Source organism: Eublepharis macularius, chromosome 12 (genome assembly GCF_028583425.1).
Source record: "Eublepharis macularius isolate TG4126 chromosome 12, MPM_Emac_v1.0, whole genome shotgun sequence".
Taxonomy (NCBI): domain Eukaryota; kingdom Metazoa; phylum Chordata; class Lepidosauria; order Squamata; family Eublepharidae; genus Eublepharis; species Eublepharis macularius.
Window position 1 is genome coordinate 31,290,990 of NC_072801.1, and position 21,324 is coordinate 31,312,313.

General features: G+C 43.0%; 1 protein-coding gene across 1 annotated transcript in view; it reads right to left on the bottom strand.

Moving 5' to 3' along the window:
• TANC2 (tetratricopeptide repeat, ankyrin repeat and coiled-coil containing 2) overlaps positions 1-21,324 on the bottom strand; it is a 246,001-nt gene that overhangs the window by 113,853 nt on the left and 110,824 nt on the right. Inside the window, exon 4 of the mRNA XM_054995523.1 lies at positions 6,188-6,370. Coding sequence (XP_054851498.1) covers positions 6,188-6,370 — 183 coding nt within the window. The remainder of the gene's footprint in view (positions 1-6,187; positions 6,371-21,324) is intronic.

The window sequence follows — 21,324 nt, forward strand, 5'->3', positions numbered from 1 at the left end:
TCTCCAGAACAGACTACTGTAACTCACTCTACACAGGGTTTCCCTTGGGCCTAACCCAGAAATTACAGCTGGTCCAGAACGCTGCTGTACATGTCCTGATGGGCACACCATACAGGGCACATATTACTCCCATCCTGCAGCAGCTCCCCATCAAATTCCAGATTAGGTTCAAGGTTTTGGTTTTAACCTTTAAAGCCCTAAACGGACTGGGACCAGCATACCTGCGGGACCGTCTCTTCCCCTATGTACCCCGGAGAGCATTAAGATCAGCAAATAAGAACCTACTGGTGGTCCCTGGCCCCCAGGAGGCCCAGCTGGCCTTGACCAGGGCCAGGGCTTTTTCAGTCCTGGCCCCAACCTGGTGGAACTCTGTTGGAGAACACTCAGGCCCACCAAGATCTTATTCTTTTCAGCGGGCCTGTAAGACAGAGATGTTCCACCAGGCGTACAGCTGAGGCCAGTCTTTGATCGTTTTAGGAGCCTCCCTACTGGTCTCCTGCCAGTGGGGCAACATAATCATCTGTCTCCCTATAAGCACAGTCACCAGATTATTATAAACTGTGGCTCCACCCCACCCCTTCTGTTCTGCTTTGCTTTATACCATGATTGGGGAAATTGGAGGGGGCCCGCCATCAGAAATGCTGTTTTGTATGTATTTGTGGTGTTTTCTGGTTTTTAAATGTATTAATATGTTTTAATGCTCACTGAGCATTTTACTGCAACACGCCCTGAGCCCATTCACGGGGAAGGCGGGCTAGAAATCGAATCAATAAAATAAATAAAATAAAAGGTTAAAACTATCACACATACTGCAGGAGAGGGGGCAAGAATCCTTGGAGTCCATGGTACCTACAAAAGCTGGGGACAAAAAAATCAAGCCATGGATGCCAGTAGTAGCACCTTAATGTGAAGTGATATAGCAGAGAAACCAGAGTGCTTCTTTCCCCCTTTGTTTTCAGGGTCCTCAGGTGACACTGTCTACGAGGTTTTGTGTTCTTGGTAGCTGGACAGCTGTGAGATTAACTTTGTGGTTTCTCTTGGTGCCAAACCTCAGAAGCCAGGAACAATTCAAATATGTGGGGATGGTTGATGAAGAACCCAAGACCATCAAATTACTAAAAGTTTGAAACTCAATAAAATTGGGCTGTGAGAGACCTCTAAATAACTGAAGGAATTACAATAATATAGAAGTGGGAATGTGTCATTCTGAAAAACCTACTCAGGTTTTAAATTAAGGGAAAGAAACGAAGATGGGAACTGGGACAGAGAATAAAACTGTATTAGAATTTATCTGGCTGCATGCTTGCTTTAGGAACATTCTCTTATATTTTGTTACTGATTTCTTAATTTTTAAATTCTCACATAGGTGTATTTGTGTAGAAGTACTACAAAAGCACAAACTTTAAATTCTTAAAGCACAAAATCATAAAACATAAAGCATGCTTTTGAAGTTTACGACACCGTGCAATCCTAAAGTTACTCCAATCTAAGCCCGTTGAAATCAACGGACTAAGATTGAAGTAACTCTGCTTAGAGTTGCATTGCTAATCTATAAAATAGTACACCATCACTCATGCTTACAACTATACTCTTTGCCATTTGTCAATTTAAGTTCAATATAGAGATCTGAAAGCTAGGGAAGGGGCTTTTTTCAGTTTTTCCAGTGGAAGGGGTGGGAAATCTTCAGGAGCACTGGGGGGGGGGGGGAATCCTGATTTTATCTTTTGGAATGAGCAAAATGCTTTTTAGAGAGCATTTACTCATTCAAAATGTGTAGCATGAAAATATTTGTGTAAGATTGTCTAAAGCATTCAATAATGATAAGCAGAGACTGGGCAAGAACTCCCCCAGGGGAGGGGAAATCTCACCTCCCCCCCCCCCACACATGTTCCTTCGTTCCTCTACTCCCCCACCGCCTCCGCCTCCCCTTCACTGTTTCTTCCACCCCCTTTATCCTCTTGCCCTCCCCTGCTGCCTTAACTCCTGTCCTCTGAATTCCCCCCTTTTAATTTGTTTAAGGGGTTGCTAAGCAACCCTTAAAATGGTGACTGAGACAGCAACACTGTATCCCAAGATTTCCTTCACGTTGTAATTTGGAGATTTTTAAAATAGACTTCAGTATCTAGATTTTTCTCACTCCTTATGGTTCCCCTGAGTTTGCTGAAAAATCCTCCCTATCAGTATATGGATCTGTTGAGCTGATATTATTCAGAATTAGATATATTGATAACTATACAACATATCTGAGGATAAGTTTATTCTTTAAATGTGAATAACTCTGGCAACAATTAACATGCTATAATTTTTTTAATGGTCATAAATGATTAAAGAGTCAGTATTTTGAATATTATAAAGCTTAATCTGATATCCAAATATTAGGCATGCCTACCTACTTGGGCTGTATAAGACTCTTTCCGTGCAAATAATACTTTCTTTGACACATAATTTGTTTTCTAATTTCTGCTTTTACTTTTTCCTGTCTCAGATAGCCCAAATTAGGATACATGTTGTCTTGGATGACTGTCATCAGGCCTAAATCAGATACAGGTGTGCACTGAAGAAGCCTCAAGTGTCTAGTTAACATTCCTGTCTCAAATTACTTCACTAATACTTATAAACTCCTGGCACAGGATATATCAACCACACATTACATACATATTATCAATTTATGAAAAGTGCAATATGCTTTAAGTGCAATCAAAGAATCAGTATATACAATCAATAATACAATCAATAATACAATCATACAATTATAATATACAAATCTATTGGTATAACATCCAATACCTGACGCTGCTGTACAAAATAGATGGAATAATCCTGGGAAGACTTAAACAACACAATTCATAAAGTTCACAAAGGGTGTGAACTTCAACGATTCTTCAAGAAGTTTCTTCATTCAACAACCTCCATGCCCTACAGATTATTGGCCGTATCTGTTTCGCATAACAATGCTTTTTCAAGGGCTGACAGTCATTCCTCCGTATCACGTCTCCATAGGACCCAGTCGGCTATTCTTTCCAGCGAACAATCATTGCTGAAAACTGCTGAAGATTGCCTTGCACTTTATTGAACACTCCTATATTTCTACCTCAACATCTACAGCACTTACACCCTTTGTGAACTTTATGAATTTTGTTGTTTAAGTCTTCCCAGGATTATTCCATCTATTTTGTACAGCAGCGTCAGATATCGGATGTTATACCAATAGATTTGTGTATTATAACTGTATGATTGTATTATTGATTGTATATACTGATTCTTTGATGGCACTTAAAGCACACTGCACTTTTCTTAAATTGATAATACATATGTAATGTGTTGTCAAATTACTTAACTCCTGGTAACAGGCACACCTCAACTTACATTTTAAGTTCATTGTCAGGTATTGTACACAAACAAATAAAATTATAGAATCTCTGCTTCCATTCTAAGCCTTTATTAAAACATCATTTTTAGCATTCTTAATATTAGTGCAATCATACCATCCATCATAACTACATAGATGCTTAAAGGAGAGCAATTACATGAGTTCAAAAAAGTATCTTATCCCAAAGATAAGCAGTTCACAGGCAGGGCTGGCACCAGGTTTTCTGGCGTCTGAGGCTGGGGGGGGGCGCTTCAGGACTGCTCCTGCTCCTGCCCCCATGCGCACGCGTGCACGCATGCACCTGGACTGCAGGACAGCTGGGTGGGAGGGCTGAGAGGCTGCCAGCCCAGCCAGGCATGGGGGGTGGCTGGGGAGGCACGTGTGCGTCCTCCCAGCCCTCCCGCTCCGTTGCTCCATGCGCTGCCCCAGATGCCTGCTGCGCCTGGCCCGTGGCTGCTGCTCCCGGCTGGGTGTGTGTGTTGGTGGCAGTGGCGGCAGCAGCATGGGAGAGCTGAGAGGATGCAGTAGCTGCGGGCCAGGCATGGCAGGCAGTTGAAGCAGCGCGCAGGCAGCTTCCCATCCCTCCCGGTCAGCCGCCCCATGCGCTGCCGCCGCCAGCTCCACGGCGCGTGCCCCCCACCCCGGCTCCAGCACCCCAAGTGGCGCCTCAGTGCTGGAGGCGATCGCAGGGGTTGCCTCAATGGAGGTGGTGGCCCTGTTCACAGGCAAGAAGCCTCTTCTAAGAAGAAGCTCCCCATCATTTCAGCTTCTCATATCTAGAGGGTTTCAAAATCATCTCCTAACACTAACTGTCTTGCTTCTAAGGGCTCATATTCTTACCTAACTTAATTATCTTATAAATTCAAACAATATGCAAGGTTATTTGAAACATCTTCATAAAGTATATAAAATTTGTTAGTTCATTCTTGCTACTCTAAGGTTATGTAAAATTAGTGATTACAAGTTTCTCATACATTTGAATATCTTTTGGTCATCAACCAATACAGCCATCCTTGAATCATATCTTTAAATCTGTGAAGCTGGACATTTCTGTCATTCTCAGATGCTCTCTGCACGTGGGCCTCAATGCATAGCATCTATTGATATAGGTTAGACAGCTCTTCTAATCTACACAATGCCATACAACTGTGTTACTCCTTTGTTTCATACCCCTCTCCAAGGTTGTTCTATTCTAGGCCTCCAGATTCTCTTTGTGGCATATCTAGCTGTGGGGCCAGACTAGCCCTGTTTCTATGTGTAAAGATATCTTCTATAATCTTCTTCGTCAAATCCAGTAACAGTTTCCCCATATTTATAGCAATATCTGTGACAATGTGCTAAGATAACATAGGCTGATGCTGTTTTCAGCTTTCTCTGAAATATTTGGTATATTTTCAATTTTCCTTGAAGAATCCTAAAATACTTGTATTTTTAGTCTATAAATATGCCAATGGGTACAATTTATATGCTAACTAAGGTACAAATGATGCCTTTTTATTAAAAAGGCAAAATTACATCTGATAGAAAAATAAGGATTACACATATTTCAATTTTTCCCAGAAAAAAAGTTTCATCCCATTATTTCAAATTTATTTCAAACTATGCAACATTTCTAGTTGCATAGTCATAATTCTTCTCTCAAAACATGTTGCAAGGCATAAGGGCTGAGTTGGTGTTTGGGGCATGATTCAAAACTATGTTAGGAAAGATGGAGGCAGGGACATCAATATTAATAACTTCCCACAATTTGATAACAAAAGCTTCAGCCGCTCTATTTATGGGTACAATGCCCATGTGGTAAGGGATCCTCATAGGGTGTAATACAGCACACTCTCCTCTGTTCTTGACCTGCAAGCACTCAGGGTCGCACTATAAGTGAGGAATGACACTTGCCTGGCAAGTGAACAGACTCAGGTGTATTCCTCCCTGTTCACTTGCCATTCACTTGCGCTCCATTTGATCAAGTGGAGAGCAAGTGAATGGCAAGTGAACAGGGAGGAATACACGTGAGTCTGTTCACTTGCCAGGCAAGTGTCATTCGTCCCTTGTAGTGTGACCCTCAGTTTGCCAGGTTATTCTACAGGGAATCTGAGCCCCATGCTGCTTGACCCCAGAGGAGTGCTAGACGAAAACACCAGAGGCATGTAAATAACAACTTGATGTGGTATGGGAACTGGGATCTATTATATAGGTGGAGCACTATGACTGGCCAAGAGAAGGCTGCCTGGGAGAGGGAATGTGGACAGAGAAAGCAAAGGATATAAAAAACAGTGAAGGAAACAAGAGGGAAGAGAACTGTGGGGGTGGGCACAGAGGCTTAGTAGAAGAGAAGTGAAAGGGGGACCTAGAGTCAGGAAGGAGGAGGAAGAGAAGGAAAGAAAGGCTCCAGCCCTGAGAAAGGGAACATTGAGTTGTATCACCTCCTGGTTTGGGGTCTGCCTCGTTCATGGAAGGGGGCGACCCTAAAACTCAGATAAAACTTGTGCATTATATTCTGGATAAGTTGCGAGTATCTCTCAATAATCAGACATCATTAAGTAAAAACTCCCTTCCTCAATTAAAAACAAACAAGCTAACATTCAACTGTCCCTTGTTCCAGGAGACAGATCCATATGGAGATTAGCAGACTGCTTACACCACCTGACCCTAAACTCTGACAGAATACAGAGAACACAGAGAGCACACACTTTTTTGTGGCACTTTTTAATGAATTGCCAGGCACTTTACAATCTTTGTTTTCATCATCTTTGTTTGGCTTGGGGAAAAGAAGTTTTACCCAACACTTCACATCCCAATAAACGTGTGGAAAATCCTTACCAGTCAACTTCTTCATGGGCTGAAGCCGAACACTGATAGACTGATGTGTTAATAATGGGGAAGAAGGGAGAGAGCGGGACACGCCTTCCATAATCCGAATGTGCTGCATCCCTTCAGGCACTGGGGGGGACGGGAGACCATACTCTGATTCAAAAGCACAGTCGTTCTCTGCAGAGTTGCCACCTGACAGGAAGGTCAACAGAAAACATCATTAGCAAATACTTCCCCTCTTATTCTAAAACAGCTCAAAGACAAAGGGCTACCTTGGCAAAGAGTGGCAGTTCTTGATATAGATTCATATGTTAAAATGGGCCAATTTCATCTAAGAATAAAACTGCTTTCCATAACTGTCAGGAAGTGGAAACTGCACAGATCCACAGACCCAAAATCTCAAGCTGGGCTCTTTTCCTTCAAGACATACCCTGGTCTGTCAGCATATCCAGCGTTACAGACTGCCCAGCTCAAGATGACGCTGCATTGCCAGGACAGGGCAGAGTCGCCCACATATCAGACGGCAGGAATCAGAAGCATTGAAGCAAAGCCTGATCCCAGGGCACAAATATAAATCAATAGGAAATAATGAATGCTTGAAATAAACAGGAGAATCCAAATCACTTGCTTTAATATTGATCATCATGCAGTTCTGGAAGATGCTGTATTTCAGCCTCCCATCAATACAATTTGGGGGCCCATGAGAAACTGCATGGTGAGGGGGGAAACTATTGGGAAATTCCATTTAGACCCCAATCTCCCACCTCCAGGATATTATTACAGGCTTTGTTGCTTGCAGAGGCCCATTTTGCTGCCCTGTTCAAACATGTCATCATTTCTGGATGCTAAGCTTTTGCTTGAGCCAGTCAGTTTCATTTCCCTTTTAATATACGCTTAAGTGGTCTCAACAATCCAAGCGCAATGAGCATGGACAGGCTCTGGGAGGTGGGTGAGTTGGCCTTTTTTTTAAAAAAAAAAATCAAATTCATCTTATTCTGCATACACAAGTATCCCAAAGTATACAGATTCACTAGACCATGTTTGTGCATGGGTCGCTGCCTTTGTAGCACTACAGAAAAGACTGGTCATTCTGTACTTCTGGGGAAGAACCAGGAATTTGGCATGGATGAGACCCACTTTCTGTTTCTCAGTTGGGCCTGAGAAAAGTGAGAAACTGGATATAAACTGAAGTTGGTGCCATCACTGAATCCCATTTTTTCACTCCTACTAATACAGTAAAACTTGAAATCAAACTATATTCGCAATTTGCAAGTTACCCAAACAGCACAGGCATGTAGACTAGGTGAGAACTTTCAGAGATTCCTCACAACAAAACAAAAACTACACGATACTGAACCTTAATAAACCTATCAGTTGGAGGTGCTGTTTGAACAATCATTTCAACATTTTAAGCCAGCCATTCACAAATGTTAGTCACCAGGGCTCCTCATTTTGAATTTAAAATGTTCATGAACCACCACCCTCACTAGCACTCATATCATGCCTCCTTTCATGTTTTGTGTAGTGGGTAAGAGTGGCAGGACTCTAATCTGGAGAGCTGGGTTTGATTCCGCACTCCTCCTTTTGAAGCCAGTTGAGTGACCTTGGGACAGTCACAGCTCTTTCAGAGCTCTCTCAGCCCCACACACCTCACAGGATGACTGCTGTGGGCATAATAACAACATACTTTGTAAACCGCTCTGAGTGGGTGTTAAGTTGTCCTGAAGGGCGGTATATACATCGAATGATGTTGTTATCAAAACGCACAGAAAGCCATGCATGTTCATGGAGACCTCTGTCCTCTAGAATCCTCATGGCATTACAATGGGACCCTTATCAGCTATACTTTAACCCAAGCTAAGTAAAATGTTTGCATGGTGTCTGCGTTGCCTATGAAGTCAGGTCTCAGATTATATATGGCTGTTGCTCAGAAAAACCTACATCAAGTACTTCTCATTCTTCCCTGTTTATTGGAAAAGACTTTGCATATGCACGCACACACACCCTGAAACCCTTTCCATTAGAAAATAGAGCACAAATCAGGTCACTTTTACATAGGGTTGCCAGGTCCCTATACCCTCCTGGGGGGGGGGGGAGGGCTGCCACTTACCTTGCACCAGTGGTGAGGTCTTCTTTGTGCACACACACCTGCACAATGACATCACTTCCAGAAGTGATGTCATCATGCTGGCCACGGCAGCACTCCTGCACTCCGTATGGGGCCAAATCAGCCCCAAACGAAGCACAGGAACGCTCCCGCAAATAATGCGACAACGTCACTTCTAGAAGTGACATCGCTGCGCCTGTTGGGAGCGTGGGCATGGCACATATTCCTGAGGTGCTTGCCACTTCCCACCAACCACTGGCAGATCAGCGGGCAAGGTGGTAAGCCTCTGGAATTTGCCCGCCACATCATGCAGCTATGACTGCTGCATGAGAACTGTCCCTCCTTGGTGCCACTTAGCCAATTAGAGTTCCTCAGGCCTAGTTACAAGAGGTACAAGTGGATTTTCTGGCTCATGCTCTGAGGTGAGCTGCAATCTGGTGACTGCAGATGGTGGCAGCACCATGAGCTCCCGACGAGGCCATCCCAACCCCTTGATGTGGAGAGTCCCCTGTCCAACTCCCAGGAAACTTGAGAGGGCTCGTCCTTCTGTTAGCTGAACGAGCGGGATAGGGACTCCTGTTTTGTCCTTACAAAGGACTCACAGACCGCCAGGGGATGGGCAGTATGAGAAATACTATTAGTTGGGACTATGCCTTGAACTGCTTGAACAGTTTTCAAGTTATTAATTAAGACTGGCAGAGCTTCCTCCTACCACAATGGTTTAAGAGAAAACTCAAGGCAGGATCCTTTAAAATTATACCACAGTGTGTGATGTGCAGCAATATGAGACTGAGAAATCATAATACACACACAGGTTTTGCTGGTGGGTGACACAATCTCAAATGAGGGCGAACAAGAATATCAATTGCTAAAATTAAACAACAACAACAACAACAAAACCCCTCACCCACAAACAACTCTGTGTCCTTCCCACCTAATGCAGGAAATTCATTTTTTTATAGCACAGCTTCAGGAGGCATGCAAATGGAGCAGTCAGGGAGGAGGGGGACACCCAGCCAGATCAGCCAAATCAACCTCAGTGATCAATGGGGTGACAGATTTCGCACCCAGATTGCTCGCACATCCGGTCTTCTGATAGCAAGTAGAGGGTTGAGGGACAATCTGTGGGGCATGGAAGCAAGGTTTCAATCTGGGATAATCCGTGAGACATGGTGATCACTACTCGTCCATACTTGGAGGTTATTTTCAGTGTAGTACTTGGCTAGAAGTTGAAGAGAAATCATAGAAGTCACCAAACAAACAGGAATTGTACCAGCTTTCTGTCCTGACACTGCCAGGATTCTTTTGCAGTACACAAGTACTATCCTGTTCTAACTGCTGTTTTGGGGAATTTCTGCCCTCCTGTGGGGCCAGTTAATATGGTATCCCAGTTAATATGGTATCCCATATTTTTCTGCATTACTGGAATTTCCCATAGTTGTGGCTGACTATAGTTGTTGCAACAGTGACTGGCATAGGGACCAGCTGCTTTATTATTACTGGAATGACTAACAGAGACATGCAACAAAATGTTGCAGTATAGTCTCTGGCCACCCTTTAGCATTACAAATTCAAGGATGGAGGATATTTATTTCCTTTAAGGTGTGCTATGGGGGAAAGGTTCCTGCTTTCTTTGCTTTCTCTCAATTTGTGAGGTTAATGGGGGGGTTATGGGCACAGAGTGGTAAGCTGCAGTACTGCAGCCCAAGCTCTGCTCATGACCTGAGTTCGATCCTGGCAGGAGCTGGGTTCAAGTAGCCAGCTCAAGGTTGACTCAGCCTTCCATCTTTCCGAGGTCGGTAAAATGAGTACCTAGTTTCCTGGAGGGAAAGTGTATATGACTGGGGAAGGCAATGGCAAACCACCCTGTAAAAAGTCTGCCAAAAAAACGTCATGATGCAACGACCCCCCACGGGTCAGTAATGACTTGGTGCTTGCACAGGGGACTACCTTTACCTTTAGCTATGGGCATCTTTTTGCCTGACTTAGGGTTTTCCTGGAAAAGCAGAAACCTCTCTGTAGATTGCCCCATTTTGCTGATTTAGTGAACAGCACAGTGATCCTCTAGATTTCTATTTAAGGCTATGACCATGACGTCCGAAAACCTTATACAAGAAGAAAGGAAGACAATGTAATATATCAGTATATAGAATAGCAAGATTGAAGTCCATTAGCACCTTAAAGATCAACAAGATTTTCCAAGTATAAGCTGTCTAGATTCAAAGCTCCCGGAGTCAGATACAAGTAGGAATGGAGAAGAAGGGAGCTTTGACTTTCGAAAGCTTGCACCCTGAAAATAAGGTGATACTGGACTCAAATCTTTCTAAGTTACTGCAGAACAACACAGCTACCCACCCAAAACTTAGGATCTATCATAGTCTGGGATAATTTGGGATCTTATCACCTTAAATTATGTCAGAAGTTGACTCATATTCCCCTCTATGGAAAGGTCAATATCCAATGCATATTCTTAAGCCTTCCTTCCAGCATAGCCCTTCCAGCATGGAGTCTGCTCTCTCAAAGAAAAATAACAGAATCTTAAGCAAGCATGCAGAGCCCAGGAGGAGCCAGAAGCAGGTGGTGGTGGGGTATTGAGAGAGACAGAGACAGGTGCCGCAGTTACATACACGTGTGACAGAAACGGAGACAGGAATGCTATGTACTTGTGAGAAGCAGGGGTGGTGCACCTGACTAACCGAATTCGCATCCACTTAAATCTGCCTTTACTCCCTATCTGTGAATGTCCAGATGTTTTCTATATGCCTAATTCTCAGAGTATATATGCCATAACTGTGGCTTCAACTGCAGGCTGAACTCACTTCCTTGATTAATCTGCTCTGTATGTGTTTTTTTCTATCATGTCCATTTGTTTTGCAGACTGTGTCCCACAGTTATTTATATATAAGCCACCACAACCCCCCAAACTACGGGCAATATGAAATTCATACATTTTCTGAACCATAGAATAAACTGTAAAGATAATTTTTTTAAAGAAAGGGATAGTACTGGGGGCGGGGGGAGAAGCCTGTTACAACGGTTGTTGTAAAGATGACTGATAACACATGTGAAGCACTTATATGCTAACATTATTATAATCTGCAGCAAAGCTCCCTGTTTTTTGTGGAGGGAGGCAGTGGCTCAGTACTACAGCATGTGCTTTGAATGCAGAAGGTCTTAGATTTTATTTGTGCCAGGCTCTTCCCATTTCCCACCATGGACACTCTGCCCATCTTTCAATCCTCTTCAGTTCAAGTAGCTCGATGGTAAACTATGGGTCCAGATCCCATCTGATGAATGGAAACAACACTCTCTCTCTGTCCTAGAAGCCTCACACTCTATGCCTCCAACAGGGCATCAGCAGAGTTACTGTTCTAGGACCTAAAATCTCCCAGAATTTTCTGGAATCCAATCAGATTCATAATTCTCCAGGGAAGGAACCCACAGGGAGAAGAAGCCACAACCACCGCAGCATTCAACAGATAATGGCTTGACCATGGCACAGATTAAATATAATACTGGACCATCACCTGGTACAAAAGATCAAATCGAAAGCATGTCCTTTACCATGTGCCATGAAAACTGCTGGATTTGAGACAAAGCTAACATAGTTGTGTCCCCTTCAGTTATATCTCTGCCACACAGGCTAGATCTATATTGTTTTCTAACAAAATATAAGACAGTAATGCAACCTTGTCCTTCACTGACCATGCATTCCACATTGCCAAGGTTGAAGTGGAGGAAGTACATGATCTCCTCACACCTTCATCTTTCAAGATAGGACAGAGATTACGGTATCTTCAAAACAACTTTATCCCCTCCATCAAGGCAATTCTAGTATCAAGAACCTTTGGCTTAAGAGAAAATTTTTACAAATTGATACAAGGAAAACATGGGAATTATAAATGAAGGTGCCCGCCTTAGCATCTGCACAGAATAAGCAGTAAACACATTCTGTAGTCTCACAGATTGGGTCAGTGCAGATATAATGTCAAACTATAGCTTATTTTACCTGTGGCTAATTTGTAAAACCAGGATTCGAGCCCACAGACAATCATTCAATCTTGGTTTGACTCAACACACAATAGTTTCAGTCTTCTCTCCAAAGAGCCAGCTGGCAATCTGGTCAGCACTGCAGGTCACAAACTCCCATATACTGTTGGCCAGCAGCCCTGTAAGGGCAACCAAGTCAAACGACTGGCTCCTCGGCTGTGAAAAAGATGGACTACGAATAGCATAAATAAATAAAAGGGCCCCTTCTTCAGGGACTTGCTTTGCTTTTCACATTCTTCCGTTCCCTGCACCAATCCAAGGAAACCAAACTCCTGTTTAAATACATCCCCTGACCTGGGTAACCCAAGCTAGCCCAGTTTTGTCATATCTCAGAAGCTAAGCAGGGTCAGCTTTGGTTAGCACTTAGATGAAAGACCACCAAGGAAATCCAGGGTCACTACGCAGAGGCAGGCAATGGCAAGCCACTTCTATTTGTCTCTTTCCTTGAAAACCCCTTTAGGGGTCATCTTAAGTCGGCTGTGATTTGAAGGCACTTTACACAGAGAGAGACACACACATAAACACCCAAAGGCCCATCAACTCTTGAAGGTCTATCATTTCACCACTAGCAATTGTATTCCACTCCAAAACAACCAAACATCACACATCTGCCACACCAGATGCTTGTAATTCCTGCCCCGACTGTCTTCCTCATATGAACAGTGCTCACTAATACTGTCATTGCCGAAGTACCAGGAATCTCCTGCTAGAGACAGGTATGCTTTTCCAGCTCTCCTTAAGTTAAAACAATTGGATAAACTGAAAAGAGACTTCCTGATAATGTCACACACTGGAGTCCAGAGAGACGAGGGCAGGCAAAGAAAAGCTCACTCAAGTCTTCTGTTCTCCCATTCCACAGCCTTCCTTCCAGCCCAGTCCCTTGGACATTTGCAGCTTGTCTCTCATCTACCAGGTCAGAGCTAGATGACGTGTTTCCCATCAGAAAGACAAGCCTCAGTCTCTAACGCATACTCTGCAAATGCAAAAACAGACTGGAAAATGATCGCATAGAAGTTATGACTGCATAAGAGCCATTGGATAACAGTCAGTTCTCCTCATAACTCTTCTTAGTTTAAAGAGTGTGGCATAGTTAGTGTTGCATCCCATGCATCTCCACTTTTCTATGCTCAACTGATAAAGACAAGCAAATTACATTTTATAAAATTCTTTGTTGAACTAGGCAAGCAAAATACTGAACTGCTTTGACTGCTACCTTGAACAAGATGGATAATGAAAATGGGAAGGAGGTTTGGGTGCAGGGGCCTTTTCACACTGCTTACCTTCAGTCGCAATGAGCCGGAACATCGCGCAAAAAACACAGAAGATCGCCTTTTCTCGCGCGAGATTTGCACAACATCGAGCAAATCTCGCGCAAGAAAACACGATCTTCCACGGTTTTTGCGCGATGTTCCGGCTCATTGCGACTGAAGGTAAGCAGTGTGAAAAGGGCCCAGGACGCAGACTTCGCTTGCTGGAGGTATAAGGAATCTTACAGCAGTTCCTGATGTACTAGTGTCTAAGGGCTTTCATTTCATGTGATGTGCACATTTAAGGTGGGATCGATGGCTGTTCAGGCACGGCACATGCAGTTGCACTGGATGCTCATGTACCTTGGCCTCACATGGCACTGGAAGATTCAGGTGCTCCTCCAGCAGCTGTTTCTGCTTGGATTCACAAATGTTGAGCAGAATGCAACACAAAAGCACATCCACCACCAGGTCATCTGGGACATCCAACACCATATACATGGCTCTCTATCATTACTTCAAATGGTCCTCTCTACTAGCATCCAGGAGAAACTGTGATATTAATTATAGCTTTTCAACAATGATCCTTTGTGCATGGAATAGGGACATGATCCACATCTGAACAGCACAGGGCTGGTCTTCAATGATATCCATGTTTCACATTGTACCATGTTGATCACCTTGCAAAGTGGGAGGAGAGGTTCCTACGGCAAGCTTCTTAGCTACCACAGACATTCAGTGGTTTGGAAGAAGATGTCATTAATATGGAGATGATACTCAGCTCTATGTTTCTTTGTCCAGACCACTTGATGCTGCTATAGCTCTCCTAAGCCATGGCCTGGCTGCTGTGGTTAAATGGCAAAGGATAACCAAGATGAAATTTGAATCGTGAGAAGATGGAGGTGATGTTGGTTGGAGGGTATTGTGCTTTACACGTTTGATGGGGTTCAGCAGACCTCACGGGCTCAGTTAAGAAACTAGGGCTTATACCTGACCCATCATTATTGCTGAGGATCCAGTTAGTACAGCTCTGAATGCTTTCTTCCATCTTCATTTAGACTGGAACTTGGCTCCCTATCTTGACCTGGTCAATGGGGCCACATAGATTCATGTCATCGTAACACCTTAAAACTAGCCTATTGTAACACATTCTACTTGGGTCTGCCTGAAAGGACAACTTAGACAGTTGACATATTTAGTTGGCTGTAAATTCCACTGATTTACATTGGTGCTTGTTAATGCTGCCTAGGGCCCATGTACCTGAAAGAATGCCAGCACTCATCTGAACAAAATCTTCTGAGGGTGCCACCCTTCAAACAGGTACAATCAGCAGCTGTCCATACCCTAGTATTCTCTGTTGTGGTCTCCATTTTGTGCAACGGCTTGCCTGAGGAAGTCAGGGAAGTGTCCCACACTTTTATCATTCCACAAGACATGTAAAAACAGAATTGTTCAGGAGGGCATTTTTATACAGGGAATAGAGCTGTCGTAAAATAGAACTGTTCAGGAAGATGTTTTTTACCAAGGGACAATGGCTGTAGTATATGGCACTGTTTAATGTATGTGTTCCTTCTTTTTCTGATTTCTGTAATCTAGTTTTTGCATTATGTCTTGCACTGTTTTATTGCATTTTTTCTAACTTTGTATTCCAATCTTATTACAATGTTCATGACGCATCTTATCCTGTTGCTAATTGCATTGTTAAATTTTGTAACCCCCACTAAGTCTCAGCAATAAAAACAGACTATAAATGAATCTTAAGGCTGTCTGCTTGGTATCTACCATAGCCTGGTATTATTCAATAAATGGAATGGGCTTCCAGAGGATGTGAGGGGGCACTGTTCTCATAAGCTTTTAGAAGGCACTGGAAGCCCATTTTACTTGCTAGAGCTTTTAATAGGACTTAAGCTGCAGCTGTCTTGGGGAGGGGGAGAACCACCTTGAGCCACAAGGAAAAGGAGGGGCATAAATATTTTAACAATAACATAAATTCTACTTAGGATTGCACTGTACTTTTCTCAGGACTAGCATCTACTATTGAGCAGAAGGACCTTGAATAGGAGAATCCTAAAGAATGCCAATAAGGCTCCTCCTGATACTTGATGAGTGAAGGAAGCAGGTGGAGGATAAAAAGTAACAAACTAACTGACTGTGCTAAGTGTTCAAAACGGAAACAGTAATACAGTAATAACTTCAACGACATCTCTTTATGAACAGACTCCCTGCAGACATCAAAACGCTTAGGAACAATAACACAAGACTCAAAAATCGGGGTATGGATAGACCCCTTAAGGAGAATTAACAGGAAAAGGCAGAACTATTTTCTTGTGATGCTTGGAAACAAACATTTATTCTGTTTCTGGCTCACTTCTAAGATCTTCACGTGGTGGTGCTGGGTATTCCATGTCTAGGTGGGATGGTAGGGGATGGAATGGTATATTTCTGATGTCATGCAGATTGTATGCTACTGAAAGGGTAGCCTTGGATTTCACCTGCTGCGTTTCCTTATGTCCCTCACAAGTTCAAGTGTTTTCTCTCCCAATCACATGGCCTTAGCAAACAGGTCAACCATTCTACAGTTAAGCATTTCTGCAGCATGCTGGACAGTAGAGATGGGCCTCCACGGACTTACTCTAGCCTCGCAATAACGGCTGTGTATTTCCCACTATTACAAGGTCTTGCTAAAATATCTCAAGATGCCCCTCCATCATCTTCCAAGAGATTTTCCTACCCAGCTTCAGCCTTACACACACACACCCTGTGCCTCAATTGCTTCCTCCTCAAGATGCACCCCTATGAGTGGACGAGCATGAAGATCTTCTTCTTGCTCTTCCTCCTCCTCAGAAGCCCTCTGCAGATCACCTGTACAGGGAAAGAGCAGTTTTTTAGTGCTTTGCATCACTTTTAATCAGGTTTTGTGTTTCCACAGAAAATGAACCGTAAAAAGGAAGATAATTCAGAGAGAAATGAAACCAGTGGATGACGGGAGGAAGATGGTCAGTTAAGACTTTTTTTTTCAGGCAGGAGCTGCTGCGGTGTGAGGGGGAGATTCATAAGCGCCCTGCCTCCTCCCACGTAAGATCTATTCACTGTTTTGCCCTCACATTTTTAACTCATCTTAATCCTGAACATCTGCACTCAGAAACGAGGGACACTATAATGCCCTGGTGTGGTGTGACAGGACAGGCAGTAGTTGCCTGGGCAGGTTGTTTTCTTCAAAGCAAGCAAGGTGTTCCTGTGCCAGGGGAGATACGTATGAGGTGTTGGGGTGTTCTGCTGCTGGTCTTGCAGACAAGTAACGAGTTGCTTAGGTCATTCGCATGTAACTGTTTAGCTGCAGCCTTCTAGGAGGCACAGTGTCCATAGGGATAACTGACCTGGGTGACCCAGGATTTTCTCCACTGACAGAGCAGCAGGGAGCCTTGCCCTGTTCACTTTCTCTCCAGCCTACCCACTTCAATATTCCAGAGTCACTGAATCTGTGAAAAAATGTAAATAGGGTAAAGGATATAAATAACTTCATTGCTGGAGCCCAGGCAATTACGCATGCCAGTTATTGGTGCTACTTTCCCCCTCATGCATCTGCCAGCATTCCCGGGACTTTAAGAGGGTGGAGGAGGTGGAAGTGATGAAGCTGATGTCAGGCGGAGTAGGAGCCAAGGACATAGCCATGGAGTCTGTCAGTGGGAACCAATGAAAAGTGAGAGAGGGTTCAATTCTGAGCTGGTTTGGCCAGGCATCTCTGCAGCAAGGGAGCAAAACCATGATTAAAGAAGATTCCATGTTAACAGACCATGTGAAAACATGCTTATGATTAACTGCAGTTAAACAAACCAACATCAGATCCTGATTTCAGATCCTAGTTTGACATGGTCCACATTCAAACAGTAGACTGGCCATGTTAGTTTAAACTATGATTTCAAGTGACATCTGAACTGAGCCATGTGCTTGCTTATTTAGCCTCTACACACACACATTTTCCCTTAATCTTTCAGCCCCAATCCTTTTCTTTTACTGCCTGGGGACACTTACCATTTCACCTATATAGTATTAGGTCAACAAGAATAAGCGTTTGTGCAAACCATATCAGAAATGCATAGGAAATCAAAGTGTATTTGTAAAAACAGTCTGCTGCTTGCCTCCTTCTCTGATTCTAGTAAGAATCCCTTGGGTTCTACCCTGAGCACCCAGCGGCCAGCAAAGCATCACTATGTATGTACCCTGCACACTACTACAAAAAAGGAGTGGAGAACAGGCAGGGAAGCCTGGAGCAAGCCAATTAGGAAACATTCCTCAAGCCAATTATCACCCATCTTTCCCCTTCCATGTTGACACGTCATTGCATTCTCTAAACTTTCTTACTCTAAAACAAAACAAAACTTCCTCTCCCCAAATAAGAAGACTGCATAGAAACAGAACGAATTCACCAGTTTTCAATATAGAAAATGTGAAGTTATCAACATCAAAACCACTGCTATATCAGACAGTGTGTGCAGAGAATTGAATCAAACAATGGTGGTAACAAATGAAATTCTATGGTTAATGGGCATATTAAGATCTAACAGAATTCCATTAAGAGATTGTAGCCAGAACATGCAGTCACTCCTGGTTTAAAAAAATGATCTGAAAGTGGAACTCTATTTATGGTACATTCAAGTGTCACCTACCCATAAGGTTTGGGTAAGTGCGATATGGGAAGCAGACCAAAGATGTAAGTGCGCTATGCTGCTAGGTGGTAAAAAAAATTTCACACGCACACGCAGAGAGAGAGAGAGAGAGAAAGAGAGAGAGACCCAACCAATGTAACTAAGTCTATACCAAGACTACATTAACTACAATAGTGTTATCCCTGTTAAAATGCCTCTTTCACCCACCCAGTAGGTTTTCATGGGGATTGGAGGTTGCCACACACATAGAGATGCCACAGTAAAAGGTCAGATCCTTATTTGGCCCAATCACTCTCACACTAGCTCCACATTCTGAAATGAGGACAGGCATGCTGTTAAGGACAGTGAAGAAAAATTAGCATCAAGACCAAGGCCAAGCTACACCTGTGAGATATCCACAAGGGCAAAAAGGAAAAGGGGGAGTGTAGTGTTTGTTTATCCCTACTATGGGAATAGACAGTTTATGGTCTAAAGTTGGCATGGGGCAAGGTATCTCAGAGGAGCCATGCAATGACCCTGTTAATCGTCTTTGCCTGATTTGTGGCACCAGCTGAAGTTGGCATAATAAGTGATAAGTCTCCACAGGGACTTTAGATAGTGCTTAGGGCCCACTGACAAGAGGAATCCCAGACAACACCAGGTTTATCAACCAGAAAGATGTTCCCCCTTGTCTCACATATGTTGAGAAGGATGCAGCAAGCAAGCATCCCATGAGCCATAATGCTCCCAATCTAGGCCAATGAGGGCATAAAGAGACCCCTGCCTCACATTCAGCCTCCCAAATGCTTTCTATGTGGTCATGCTTGCATAGCTGTAATAATAGTTGCAGACAACTACAAAGTAACAACTATTTCAGATTAAGAGTCTCTGTATGTTCAAGTCAACTGCAAATCATACAATACAGTCCGCTAACATATTTATGGCAGCTTTAGGCCAACACTACTTCTACGCCCATCAATAAAAGATGATCCTCTGTTTTTATTGATGTTTTTATCAAATGGACTCATGGGAAGAATCCTTAAGAAATTCTACCTGGACTTCAACAACGTTCATCCCACCATCAGTCTGGCTTATACCAGACTATACAACAGGTTCGCTTTCTGGATTTCACTGTAAAAACAACATGACAGATATATAAAAACCACCTTATACCAGAAAACAACACTTACTTACATACTTTTAGCTACCACCCAAAACACACCACACATACCACATGATCCATTATCTACAGCCAAGCCTTGAGATACGACGACATTTGTTCTACTCCTTCAAATAAGGGCAAATACTAGAAGGATTTACACCAAGCATTCTCTCCTGAAGATTAACCAGGAGAGCTAGATGATTATCCAGGAGTTATTTTCTATAGGGATAAGCAGGGATAACAGGAAACCACTACTAGTTTTCATACATAGCTCCAGCACAAAAATACAGATTCACAATCTGTTTTGGAAGATTATTTTTTTCCTTTCACAAGCTTTCGGGGATAGAACGGTACTTGCTTATGGACAGCTCCTCCAACCTGAAGCAACTACTTACCAGCAACAATGGTCTACCCAGGGGAAACACAAGGCCAGGGAATAGTTGCTGCAGCAAACCCTGGTGCCAGTTATGTCCTCATATTCATCCAAGCAACACTGTCGTAGGACTCAATAACTCAAAATGTTACAAGCGCTACTAATAGCTATAGTACTTTATTATATACATCACCTGATATATACAATTCCGTCTACTAAATTTCTCATTAGATAATAGCAAATTCTATATAAATAGAGAGAGGAAAGAAGAAACAAAAGAGTTCAAGATTCCCTTCTTTCATCTCCCACACTTGACACAGAGGCCTTCATGTGCTGCTGCTGTTCAGGAAAGCTCTTAAATAAAGCACTTAAAGTACAACAAGCATAAAATACATCCAGGTAGAACCAAGATTGCTTGAGAGGTTCGTTGCTACCTCACCCTTTAATGAGAGATGGCTTAAAGTGGCAAGACATGCTGTAATCAGGTTACAGTCAGAGAAATAATGGTTTTCTTACTTGGCAAGATCTATAGTTCGTAACAGCACAATAAACTGAAGTACAAGTATGCTGTATAAAAACTCTCCATATATGGCCAATGATTTTTCTTTTTAAAATATATTCTACAATGTAAAGCACATGGCATATATTGATTGCATATATTTAGATTTATCATTTTGGGGATTTACACTGCTTGATCAGTAGCAATTTACTTAGCTATTCCACTTCATAGCCTTTTAGTCAATACAGATGTAAAATTGGTATGGTTATATTTCAACAAGAGCTTGTTACATTTTATCCTTTCCAAGTTTTGTTGTTAGTATTCTTTTGCTCTCATTCATTCCACACATGTGGGAACTTCTTTGCCTCATTGTTTGGAAGTTGACATGGACTTGTAATGCTGAGATACAGGTCTTGGTTTTGATTAGTCTTTGGAGAATATGCTGGTACTAGATCTTGCAGTGGAGCAAGAAGTTTCTGCTTTAGTAACAAAGTCAGTGTTGGCACTGTGGGAGTTGTGACAGGGAAAGATAATCAGACAAACACACACCTGTGCCGGTAGGATCAGGCGACAGGGGAGATGGGATCTCTATTGTACTCCATGAGGCTTTCAGCTTCTGCAGGTGTCCCGCACAAACTATATAGTAGACACTGACTGTATGCTCCTTATATTGGAAACAAAGAGTAGATTGGCTATTCTGCTAGTCAATCAGCTACCTAGTTCTCCAGTAAGCACCCTCTCTGAGCTGGCAGAGATGCTCTTGAGCTTGGTGCTGGAGACACTAGACTGATTTCTGGGTGACTTCAACATCCACGCCAAATGCTCCCTGTTGGGGCTGGCCCAGGACTTCATAGCTTCCTTGGCAGCCTTAGGCCTCCCTCAAATAGTGTCAGGGCCCGTGCATAAAAAGGCCACACCTTGGATTTAGATTGACCATCCCACAAAAGGCCCAGCTAAAATGGTCTGCCTGTGAAGACTCATGAATGCTTCTGGATTCCAAAATGCTTTGAGTGATTTTAGAATTAAGCAGCAATAGAGGAAAGGAACATGAAGCTCTTTGAA